The sequence below is a fragment of the Papio anubis genome, chromosome 4, assembly GCF_008728515.1.
Source record: "Papio anubis isolate 15944 chromosome 4, Panubis1.0, whole genome shotgun sequence".
NCBI classification, from domain to species: domain Eukaryota; kingdom Metazoa; phylum Chordata; class Mammalia; order Primates; family Cercopithecidae; genus Papio; species Papio anubis.
This window is the reverse complement of record NC_044979.1, coordinates 61,672,230-61,685,469: the sequence shown is the minus strand read 5'-3', so window position 1 is coordinate 61,685,469 and position 13,240 is coordinate 61,672,230. Positions and strand designations below refer to the sequence as shown.

The following is a 13,240-nucleotide window of genomic DNA, read 5'->3' as shown; positions in this document are numbered from 1 at the left end:
CTGGATCTCCTGACCTCGTGATCCGCCCGCCTCGGTCTCCCAAAGGGCTACGATTACAGGCGTGAGCCACCGCGCCAGGCCTATTTTGATTTTTTTCTAGGGCTGGCTACTCTCATTGTTCATCTACTTCCCTATGATGGGGGATTTAGTAATAATTCTCAGGGCTTTGTCAATTCATTTCTCGTTTCCTGACAAGATTTTGTGATATTGTTGTACTCAAGAATGCTGCTAACTTGTACCTTACCAGAAACTGCCTTTTCATTCCCAGACATCACTTCTTTGGATTTTCTGTTCAGAGACTATAGCCTATTCCTTGCTGTGTTGGTACTGATTAACACTTTCGTACATTTTACTTTTTTTTCTACTTACCCACCCCCCCCCCCAAATTCTCTAGATATTGAAGAAGGGAGATCTTAAGATCTCCGATTTTCTCATTTTTATTTTAGAGATTCTTTACTTTCCTGTGAAGGTCCTTTTAAAAAAGAGAGATTTTAATGGGCTTGTTTATGATTATTTAAAATGGTTAAGGAATCAGAACTGAATTTGCCCTCGCAAATTCAAAGAAACATATAAGGTGAGATTTGCAGTTTCCCATCTGTCAAGAATGTATAAACAAAATGTGAGTCAATTAGTATTAGGGTATATTCATGACACCAGACGTTTTATACCAAATCATTGAGAGGATAGTAGTGTTGCAGTTAAGTGAGCAAATGTCATTTCTAAATAGGAATGTTAAGAAGCCACGTGATGTTGACTAAATTCACTATTAAGTTTTCTAGTTTGCTGATGGATTTTTTCAAAGCACCAGAATTTTTATTTATTATCTACTTTTTTTCTGTTCTCTATTAATTTTAGTGGACATCTTTATTATTTTCTGTCTTGTACTTTTGTTTTACTTTGTTGTTCCTTTCTAGATTTTGAGTTGGAATTTAAACCAATTGTATTTTTTATTTTTTATTGATAGCAGATAGAAGAATATGTGTATTTTCTAATTATTACTTGAAATGATATAGGAGTTTAAAGCCATTTATTTTCATGTGATCATTTCTTTAACTCTTACAGATTCTGATATATAGTGTTTTATTGTCATTATTTTTCATAGTATTTTTCCATTCACTCGAAAGTTGGTTAGTTGAAAGCCATTGAGTGTATTATCACATAATGTTGATAATAGGTTCATTTTATAGAACTCACTAATGTCTTCTTTGTAACTCAATATATGATCAATTTTTGAATATGTTCCATAGATGACTGAGAAAAAGGTATATTCGTTATTATCAGGGTATAGTGTTTGATATATATCCATGAGATCTACTTTATTGATTATAGTGTCTCAATATTTTATCTAGTTTTTTAGTTCACTTGCCTTGTCTTATAATGTTAATATTGCATTATTATCATATTTACTCTTCCTTAAATCCTCTACATCCTTACATCTTACTTTGTAGTTTCAACTTTACATAAGTGGTACATGGATATTGATAAATGTTGTGTCTTCATTATAATTTATGAATTTCTAGTTTCATACAGTGTCTTTCTTTGTCTTGTTTGCTGCATTTTGGCCTGAATTCTGTTTTACATGATAATAAGATCTCAACCTCTGCACTCTTATTGATTCTGTATGCCTGACATACTTGCCAATATCTGTATTTTTTACTATTTGGAACAAAACTAGTTGTATTTCTTGTACATTGTATAGAACTAGGCTTTGCTTTATGAGCCAATCTGAAAAAAAATTTAAAATAGGCTAGCTAAAACTTACTCATGTTTAGTGATATAATAGATATGCTTGATCTCAACTCTGCATTTTATTTTATAAGCATTGTATATATTATGTCATATTTACGATATTTCTCCACTTGACCTCTGAGTTTTTAAATTTTCTTTTGGAATTAAGAAATTTTTGTATCATTGTTCTAAAGGTTTTCCTTTTATTTATAGTTTTTATAATGTCTAACTCCTGTTTCTCTTACATGACCATTGACTACCTGGTTTGTTAGTTTTAAATGGCATCCTTTGTTACCTATGACCCATACAAAAATCAATAATCCCATTCTGCTTTCCTGTTTCTCTCTCCCTTCTTTATTCATTAATTTTTAGTTTCATACTTTATACTGTCAGAAATATGGCATTTCCATACTATCTCTTCCACCAATGAATGCTCAATCTTCATTCTATAATTAATTATATTGAATAATTACCATCAGTCCTTTTGCTGAAGTTTCTCTAGTTGTCTCTTGGATTTGATAAAAAGGATCTTATGTACTTCTCAGAGAGTCAAACTTTATGAAGTATTCCTTGAGTTCTTTCATGCTGAAAATTATAGGCTTGATACTTGAAAGACAGTTTAGCTGGATATAAAATCTTTGACTTATACTTAGAGTTTCTTGAAAGTAAACCTCTCTCTACTGTGGACTAACTATCTGTAATCATTGGCTCATGAATTATTATTTAATTCTATCTAGAAGGTTTGTATTTTAGTTTATAAAACACATAGAAGAGAATTTTGTCAATTTTTGGGCTACAGTATTAGTTCTTTGACAGAGGAAGAGACTGAGGAGAGATATGTTATAGACATTTTTCCACATGTAAGGGTATATCTGGACTTACAAAATTTAAGTTAATTTAATCAAACAGTTGCTTAATCTAGAAAAGAATACATCTATCAATTATTTTCCCAAAATGTTACAAAATTAAACCAAAATGATCAAATAACTATAGCCTAATATTTTTAGAACTTTATTCACAGTGTTTTGTTATTTCATTTCTTTCAAAAATTACTCAACTATACTCTATAACAGTTGTTCTCAAAATGTGGTTCACAGAACTCCATGGTTCCCCGAGACTTTTTAAGTTCATAAAGTCAAAATCATTTTCAAAACACACTGAAATTATTTACCTATTTCACTTGGTTGACATTTATATTGATAGTGCAAAGTAATAGTGCATGAAAGTGCTAGGAACTTATTTCCAATGAAGGTAGAGGCAAGAAACTGTGCTTGTAGACACTTTATTTTATTTACCAACATGCTCTTACAGGGAAAAATATGCCAGTTTCACTTAAGGGTATCCTCAATGAATCAGTTCAACTGTTTAAAAATCTAAATCCTTCAGTGCATTTCTTTCTAATATTCATGTGATTAAATAGGAAAAATTCTTAAAGTGCTTATGACACATACCAAAATATAATGGTTGACTTAAGAAGTCTGAGGCTGCAGTGTGCCATGATCAGGCCACTGCATTTCAGCCTGAAAGACAGAGTGAGAACCTATCTCTAAAAGGAAAAAAAGAGGTGAAGTGCAGTGTGGCTCATGCCTGTAATCCCAGTGCTTTGGAAGGCCAAGGCAGGAGGATTGCTTAAGGCCATGTGAGGCCAGCCTAGGCAATATGGCAAGACTCCATCTCTACAGAAGGAAGGAAGGAGAAAGAAAGAAAGGAAAGAGAAAGAAAGAAAGAGAATGCAGCTGCCTTCTATTAAGCCATTCACTAATGAAATTGTAAAAATATAAAAGAGTACCTCTATTATATTTTTGTTTTGGAAAATATGGTTATGTTCATTAAAACATTTTCATTAAAGCAGTTATTGTCATTTAATTTGATTAATAAATATTTTTAAATATCTACTTTGGAATTTTAATTAAAAATTAGAAATTTTATATTTCTAATATTGGTAGTTATCCACATAAACAAATATTCTTTGAAGACCCTCAATTTCTTTGAGTGTAAAGAATTCCTGAGATCAAAATGTTTGAGAATAAATTATCTACAGCCATGTTTAAAGACCTTCAATAGATTCCTATAGATCTAAAGGGAAAAAACAAATTCTTAACATGGCTTCAATTTCCAATATGTTACAATCTCATAGGCATTTATTTCTCATGTTATGTTTCCTTTTGCGAACACACTGTTCCTTCTCTCTGGAATGTCCTCCCTAATCCATCTCACCTAATTAACTCTCATCCTTCTGGTTTCAGCTTAAGCAGCACCTCCCTAGATATCTGCTCCTTTGTTTTAGCCTCCATTGAAACCATGCTTCTGTACTTCAGAACCTTTCCTCTTTTTATAGTTATATATTTATTGATGGAAATATTTGATTAATGGCTTTCTTCCCAATAGATAGAAAAACCATGAAACCAATAAGCACCCACGTTTTGGCTTATCATTATATTCACTCTTCCTAGCAGAGTGCTTAGCACAGAGTAGGGTGGGAAATAAAATATTTGTTGGAGAATGAATAAGTGAATTAATGCATGAATTGATATAGAGTCGTATCTCTTGATAGAGTCATATCTTTGTGAATTGATACAGTCATATCTATTACTTCTTCTGCCCTAAAAGTCTACAGTTGAGTAAAATTGATGTACATGCATTTCTCCATACCTCCCTTGTTACTAAGCTATCATTATATTTAACATACTTTGGTGTAAGCATCGGTATATTTATCAGTCTGCCCATAAGATTGTTCACTCTTTAAGGGCTTTAAGGGCATGGGACTGTATTTTATTCATATCTAAATAAATGAATCTGTGATAAATTTTGTGTATTTTATTCATCCGTGAATAAATTTATTCATCTGTGAATAAGTACACAGATGAATAAAATACAGTCATAAGATATTTAGCACTTAGGATGTCATAAGATATTTAGCACTTGATAAACAGTAAATGAATGCATGAATGAATTATTGAACTAATGTATGAATGAATTCAATGAATTATTGAACTAATTATTGAATTAATGAATTCATATATGGCATTACATACTTCTTTACATTTTTATTAAATTCTCCCAGCTAAAACTCAGGTAATGGGAGAAATAAAGATTGCACTGAAGAAGGAAATGAAGACAGATGGTGAACAACTAATAGTTGAAATTCTCCAATGCAGAAATATTACATACAAATTTAAGTCTCCTGATCATCTGCCAGGTATCTAATTTTATTATAGTCATCAATATATCTAGAATTTTTTAGGGATGTGTCATATATTCTGGAAAATGTTAACTAAAATTTGAACTGTACACTAAATAGGTCAGAAAAAAGAACTGATTAACATATGTAACAAGTTGTTTTCTTTCGGTTTTTAGCTAGATATTTTAACATATACATTAGCGTGTTATATTCATTAGACAACAGAAGGACAAATTTAAATTGCTAAGAAAATAGATATATCAGCTAGATGTGGTCGCTCCTGCCTGTAGTCCCCACTATGTAGAAGGCTAAAGCAGAAAGATCACTTGAGCCTAGTAGTTTGAGGTTAAGTGAGCTATCTGGCCACTGCATTCCAGACTGGTGACAGAGTAAGACCCTGTCTCAAAAAAATAATAAATAGGCATATCTTTTAATCATTTTATGTTGTCTGAAACAAATTGTTTACAATCTGCTGGCTTGGTACAAAATGTAGGAAGAACTCTCAGTATACTGTTATAATTCTTTCAATAGAAATTTATACGATTGATGGAATTTAATAGGCTGAATTCTTATTTTCAGATTTATATGTGAAAATATATGTGATGAATATTTCTACCCAAAAAAAGGTGATCAAGAAAAAAACAAGAGTATGCAGACATGATCGAGAGCCTTCATTCAATGAAACTTTTCGATTCAGTCTAAGTCCTGCAGGACATTCTCTTCAGGTAACTCTGTATTATGTAGTTGATATGTAAAACTTCTCATTCATGTTGTATTTATTTTTATTCCATTATTCAATATTTATATGCTGATCATACACTATATGACATTTGAGAAGTTAATTATTTTTTAGCAGTATCTCCCCAGGAGTATTTTAGAATTCCATAGCCCATTCACCTCATCCAATCAGTTGCCAAGCCTTCTCTACTCTGTCTGCAGTTTATTTTACATAGATTCCTCTTATTTCCATGCTCACTGCCACTAAACATTTTTGGGTCCCCATCTTTGTTATTCAAATCATCTCATCTGTTTACCTGGCCAATTGTAATTTATGTCTTATCCGTTTAGTTCATGTCATCACAGCACTGCCAGAGTTACCTTTTAAAACCCTAGTTAGTTTACATTAAACTTGTTAGTTTACATTAAAGGTCTTCAATTATCTTGAATCATTATCTTGAATCATTCAGAGTCTTCCAAAGTGAGTTTTAATTGGATTGACTTAGTCTCAGCTCCTTGGATACTTTTCCACTCAATACTCCAGTCACAACAGACTCTCTTCAAGTCATGTTAAGCCTCCAATCCTTTGCTCATATTTTTCCGCCCTTCAAAGCTCCCTTTTCCAACTCTCACCATCTATTACAATACTCCACATCTTTCATCTCTCCTTACTGATGACCCTGGGTATAATTCATCATACTGTATTCACAAAACATTTTGCTTTTATTATTAGGTTACCAATTTCAGTCTGTCTTGTAACAACAATATCTGTACTTATCTGTCATTGCTTCTATGCTATCAGTTTCTCTAGGGCAAGGCCTAATTTTCATTGCCTACAGCCTACACAATGCTTTGCACATAGTAGGTCTTCAGGAGATATAGAGACAAGGAATGAAAGTAGAAATGGGAGAATGAGAAAAGAGAAAAAAATGTAGGAAGAGATCATGGTACAGGAAATTAAAGGTTTGAATTAGAGACAAAGATAAAAGATATTACAAAGCAAAAATGTATTGAGAAGATTAACTGATATTAGACTAGAAAGGAATAAAGAAAAAATGACACTCTGAAGTCTGTTTCAACAAATGTATTATTTCACAGAGATTACATAGTCAGGGGATTTGGAATAGAGAAAGATCAAGAGTTTTTCTGAAATGAATTTGATAAGAAGGCAGAGATTCAAGTGAAAATACACAATGTCATTTGAAATCCCTGAATCAGAAATCAGAAGAGACAGTCATATCTGGAAGTACAAATTTTGAAGTCAGAAGCATAAAAGTTAAGTTTTAGCCAGGAATAAGGGTAAATTATATAACCAAAGGAGATTCTGAAGAGAAAAAGAGAATACAATTACAAGGATTAATGCTTAGCTCCACTGAATGCTCTCTACCTTTCCTTCAACTCATCTTTAAAATGAAAAAAAAAAAAATTCTTTAGTTTGAGACCCTTGTGATAAGTTCTGCATATGACTTCAAAAAGCAGTTTGGAAGTACATACTGTAGTAAAATCATCAGAAAATTTAACACTAAATAAAAACAATGCCTGGTGAAGTTATATTTATTTGTTCAGAATTCAGATAATCTTTTATTTGATTTGGCTTTGTGTAAACTAGTAAAAAATTATTTGGCAAAGTTATTTTGTGAAACTTTCCATCAATTTAAGCATAAACTTAGAATTGGCTGGTTACACATTTCTTACCTAGTATTCTCATTTTCTTCAGAATGTGTCTTTTCCTTTGCAGAATAATACAAATGTTGATGTGAATTAATTTATATTACATGCAAATCTTTGGAGAACACCTTGATTATTAGTTCTCCTGCAAGTATATCTGCTACTTCTACTCAGCGTCACCCTCTTTTGTGCTATTTTTTTGATGATTAAATGTTCTTAAAAGAGGTTGAAAACTGTACGCATATATACGTATATAAATTAAATATGTTTATTTTTGACTATTTTTTCTAGATTTTACTTTTCTCCAATGGAGGGAAGTTTATGAAAAAGACCTTGATTGGTGAAGCCTGTATCTGGCTTGACAAAGTGGATCTCAGAAAAAGAATAGTCAATTGGCACAAACTTTTGGTCAGTCCTACTCAAACGCATTGAAGAAACACGTCTTCTCAGGGTATAGAAACTGCTCTAAATAGCCTCACATCAAGACTACAGTTGGAAACTAAGCTAAGTTTTGAGAGGCAAATGTAAGAATGGGAACAACAGGCAAAAACATGCTTAATACCTTGTACATTTATTGTTGTGTATGTATCACACAAAGATATTCAATTGAAAAAGTTCACATATTGAAAATAAAAAGGAATGGAGTTCTGAGACCTTTAATTTCCCATGGCTGTGAAGAGAAACTGTGAAACAAATTTTGATTACTTAAGGCAAAAATCTTTGAGCAGAGTTGAGCTATAGCTTAAGACAGAGGCTCAAAGATTAATGTGGTTTCCATGTAGCACAAAGGTAATTCTTTATGCAAAGAAGCCTTGGTTGAAAGGAAAGAACTGATGTAACAAATCTCAGTTTTCAAAACTTCAAAAATCTTCCTTCATCATCTTCTATTCAGACAACCAGATGCTTTCAGATTCGGACATAAGATATACCTACAATATGTGTCCAGGACTGGAAGTGAGGTGGCTATGTTCTTAGGGAAAATGGAATAGGAGATGTACAAATTATGCCTTTTAGGCCATATCTTACCAGTTTTCTGTGTGTCTAAATGTTACAAGGGTATACAACACTGACTTTGGAATCCATGTGGTAATAGCACATTTGTTTCAGTGTAACTTGAAATAATGTAGAGTGAAGATAATACTAGGTAAAAATAAAATTGAATTTATCTAGAAATAAAACTGTGACTGGCTAACAAAGAAGAATGTTGTCCCATAAAATACTGGAATTTTGTTTGAAACCATCAAAATCTTCATAATTTACCATTAAGCCAAGACATCTTCAATCTATGTACCAAAGGACCTAGAGTAAACTGATATGTTCTAGGAAGCATGATAACTTACTCTTTGTGAAACTGCAAATAAATGTATTATTCTGCACATTTCCTTTCTCTTGCGTGATGCATTGACAGAGAAAGAAAATTCTTTCTCTGGCAAACGAACTATATTAATCTTGTGATACTGATTAATTAAATGGATATCATTTCCTCATTTCATAATATTTTACCCTTTTTTTTCCTTAATGAGTTAATTCATTTACTGATTGTATCATGAAAACATGACACTAAACGAGTTCTTTCTAGTGCTCTATTTTCTTACTTTAGTGATAATATCACAGTGATCAAGTTCATCAATGTTGGGAAAATATGTGAAAAGTCAACACTTACCGGAGATTAAAATATACTTTGAGCTATTTTAATAATAATGAATAAAACAACTAATGTCCAAGTCTTAAAATCAAGCACCCTCTTCTCTATTAGCATTATTAATTAAGGAAGTAACGTGAAAGTTGTGGAAAACACACTCAGCAGGGAATAAAAGCCTGTCTTCTGGTCTTAGTTCTGCCACTGACTATGTCACCTTGCACATGTCACTTAAACTCACTTTACCCCAGTTTTCTTATCTGTAGGATAAAAATAATTATATATCCTTAACCTTCCAAATGAGATGTTGTGATGATAAATCAATGATCCATGAGAGATGAAAGCACATTTCCAAATATAGTTTTATACACAGAAGTGAGGAATAATTATTACATAGCTTTTTAATTCTCAAATTTGATATGTGGAAACCATCATCTAAACCAATGGCAAGGATTGACATGGATAAAAGCAGTAAATTAGCTGCAAAACTTATTTTTTATTTAAAATATAAACTTTAACCTGAATAAAGGTGAAGAATTACATGAAAAAGATTTGCAAATTTTGTTATCCTCAATTAAATGAATAATGCTGGTCTTACCCAATTCCTACATTCTACCCAAAATAAATAAATCAAATTGCTTCTTAGAGCATTCTGAACTTAAAACTTTCTGCTTTATTTAATGGTGAAGTGTTAGTGGGATTAGAGAAACCCATCTCTAGATATTGGTTGGATATTGAATTTTCTCATTTTTAAAGAAATCAGTTATATATATATATATAACTTCAGAATATAAATTCACTCTTCTGCAAACTGAGAAAAATAACCATAACTTTTCTTCCCTCTATTTTTTAATCCCCCTCCACTGACAGTACAATGTCATTTACCATTGACATTGCTCTAAAATGAGCATGGGAGAGTGGAATCATCAAAAACATTATATTGCTAGTATTTTATTTTTAGAAACTATTAGATCTGCTGATGGTTGCCATGGATATTTCCAGCAGAAACTAGCACTTGAAGAAGCCTATAATCATCACTCATAATTGGGGAAGAAAAGGTCCAAGAAGATCTCCTTCTGACATAAAAAGGCTCTGATATTTGCCCTTAAAAGAAAACCCTGACTCATCTCTGATCCTCTTTTGCAGCCACTCATATCCAGAGGTATGCATGAGAGTTTCTATAACCAGTTAGTTTTCTTCATTCCAGTTGCAATTTCTTTTAGAATAATATAAATGGAGGGATCACCAAAACAAAGATTATCTCTTTGGTAGCTATTTAACCTGAAAGAGTAGGAGTCCTTCCATTATAGAAGCCCCTCCGTTCCAAGGAACTAGTGATGGGGCTAGGTCAATCAGCAGAGCTGACAACAGGGCTTCTTTTTGTGCACCAGCATTCCCCTTCAGAGAGCATAAGATCCTGCCAGTGTGCCAAGTTTGAAGCTGACCAAACTTCTAGGTTGTACTGGAATTATTCTATGCAACACTGATCCTTATATGAATGCGTTTCTTCTGAATGATGTCGATTACCCTTCTTACAACAAAACTGTTTCTTTTTTATTGCAAATAGGGCTCTTGGTGTTTTTTACTTTTTTGTACATATCACAGTACATGGTTTTTCACTCTTTAGTTTATTTCATTTTATTGGAACTAACTTTTTTTTATTCTAATACTGACAGAGTTTGTAATCTCTATATAATACGTAATTACTCCAATTACAGCACTTTTACCTTGAAGAGCATCTCAATTTTTCCCACAATTTCATTGAGTCATCAGAGACTGATGTTGCTTCTTGGTTTAAAAATTGGTCCTAAGGAAACTTTCAGCTGTAGAAACAAAAGCACAGAGTGAATTTTTACAAAAGACAGGGAATATAGAATAGTCATTACAGACACAAATAACCCTAGTAGCAAGAAGTTGGTGTTTTCCCTGTTTTTACTTAAGATTAAGGAGATTTTTGGTGACTCTGAACCCTTTATTTATATTTCAGTTTAAAATATCAAGACTAAGGGGCATCAATTGTCTTTATTCCTTAATATTGCCCATATTTTAACAAATTACACTAATTAAATGCATATTTTCAGCATACCAGTGGAATTAATTTTGTGGATCACACACATTTAAATAGTCATATTGTGGGAATATTATAGCTGGTAACCAGCTGATATTGATTCTTATTATAGGAACGACTGTAATGATAGTGGTGGTAGCAGTAGTGATATTAGCGGTGGTGGTGATGTGAAGTAAAATAAAATTATATATTATATTGTGCCCAATTTATTAGAAATTATTTGATCAATGCTTCATTTCATCAAAATATCATAAAGATGTTTATAGTATTTTTTTACTTTATTATTTAAATCATAACAATATTTTTAAAAACTTATTTTCATTGCTACAATGTCAAATATTCCAAAATCAGCCAACTACAGCTATATATGTGTTATGTGTGACAGAAGTGATCTTCCTTCCCTCTTTTTGAGCTTGAAATGAAAGTGAAAGAAGACTCAATGAATAATTATGAGCTATTTATTTAATAATTACTTACCTTGGGTGTAATACAATAATGAATGAGTGAAACAAATATTCTCATTGAATATGATACAGTGCTGTTTTCTGTATGTTTCATGTTCTATTATTAAAGGTATCCATTAAGCCAAAATTATTTAATCAAATTCTTTATCTGATAGGTAGATTGAGAGCATTTTCTTAATTCATTACCTTGTACATAAGTATACATTTGGTAAAGTAGACCAAGTTGAAATGTTCATTTCATTTGGCATTCAGCATGTGAATATGATTATTATTTGATTGTGTCTGTATATTTGTTAGGTGACGTGCTCAGGTGCTCCCACTACTGATTAATGTGTGTGCTAATATCCTAACAACACATATGAGGTTTAAGAAAAAATTTTCTTGTCTGAAAACATAAACACCTTAATAAAACTGATTTTGAAATAAAAACTAAAGTACTTGAAGATATGTCTTGTTTCTGACTATATGTTGCATGCCATGTTGGTGATTTGCTAATGTGTTTTTTTGTTTGTTTTACCCAAATCCCTTTGGAAAATCTAATAGACAAATGCAAATTCTTGGACGAAGGACTGTATAAATTGACCTGAAAATAACATGAGAGTTGTATTTAAAAAAAAAAAATGCTTGTAAATCCATCTTGAGTTTTACTCTATGTAAAAATATGTCTTGGTTTTGTGATTGTATACAAGATGTATCTTGATAACTTATGTAAATTGTGCCGTATAAAGGCTGTTGCCTCAGCCTTACTAATAAATATTGAAAATATCACCTTTGACTTCTTGTGTTTATCAACTTGATAAATTCATCCTTAATATAAAGATAAAACTTTTCAGGACATCTTCTCTGAAAATTGTATTGTAAATATATTCACTCGCCCAGTTTTAAAATTGTATTGTAAATATAGCAGAGTTACAGAAAACAGAATTAAACAACTGCATAGCTTCATAAATGATCGGATGTCAGACATTCTTATAACCACCACCCAGGCCAAAAAATTGAACTTTGCCAGCCATCTCATAAGTCTTCCATTTAACCCATCTCTATCACAACTCACTCCCACCCTTCTAAATGTAACACTATCCTGATTTAATGATAACAGTTTCTTGATTTATCACTCACACAGCCCACAAAACACTAGTGTAGTTGTCATGTTCTATTTTTAATATTTTTCTAAGAGTCTTTTAATTTACATATTCTCCTACCCCTTCCTTCTTTTTCAGTGAGTCTCTCAAAAAAAAAAAAAAAAAAAAAAAACCACTTGGTCTTTGCACCTGTAAGATTCCTTGCAAACTGGGTTTTGCTCATTGCATACTATAGTGTAGTTAACAAGTTTCTCTGCCTCTGCGTTACTTGTACATTGGTATTTTTTTCTATATGCCTGGTCCAAATCATGTTCAATTTCTTTGTCACAGGTTGGTCTTGTATTCCTGTACTGGGAGGCACATATGTCTGGTGGTCTCTTACTTTGTCCTGCTTGTGGCCACTGATGCTGAATCCCTAAAATATATTTATTAATTAATTAAATGTTGCAAAATGATAATATTATATATCAATCATTATTTCTTCTTGAAATATTTAGAAAAAGATAAACTTCTTTTGAGTCAATATTTGGTTACCCCATGGTATAGTCTGTACAAGAAATCTAGGATAAAGGCAGAGAAAGCTGGACAATTTCCCTTTATTCGTTTACCATATTTCAAAATAATAGATAGTTCCCTACCATCCTCCAAAAATAATGAATTCCTTTTTGTTTTTACTTTTAATGTCATTATAAA

At 31.9% G+C, this 13,240-nt stretch overlaps 1 protein-coding gene and 1 long non-coding RNA gene across 6 annotated transcripts in view; one reads left to right on the top strand and one right to left on the bottom strand.

Moving 5' to 3' along the window:
* Window positions 1–12,233, top strand: part of PCLO (piccolo presynaptic cytomatrix protein) — a 417,094-nt gene extending 404,861 nt beyond the window's left edge. For all 5 annotated transcript variants that reach the window (XM_031665281.1, XM_031665280.1, XM_021936115.2 and 2 more), the window contains 3 exons: window positions 4,793–4,927; window positions 5,489–5,634; window positions 7,586–12,233. In XM_031665281.1, coding sequence (XP_031521141.1) covers window positions 4,793–4,927; window positions 5,489–5,634; window positions 7,586–7,726 — 422 coding nt within the window. In that variant the 3' untranslated portion in view covers window positions 7,727–12,233. The remainder of the gene's footprint in view (window positions 1–4,792; window positions 4,928–5,488; window positions 5,635–7,585) is intronic.
* Window positions 10,683–13,240, bottom strand: part of LOC110742875 — a 109,330-nt gene continuing 106,772 nt past the window's right edge. The window contains exon 3 of the long non-coding RNA XR_002521113.2: window positions 10,683–10,756. This is a non-coding gene — a long non-coding RNA (uncharacterized LOC110742875). The remainder of the gene's footprint in view (window positions 10,757–13,240) is intronic.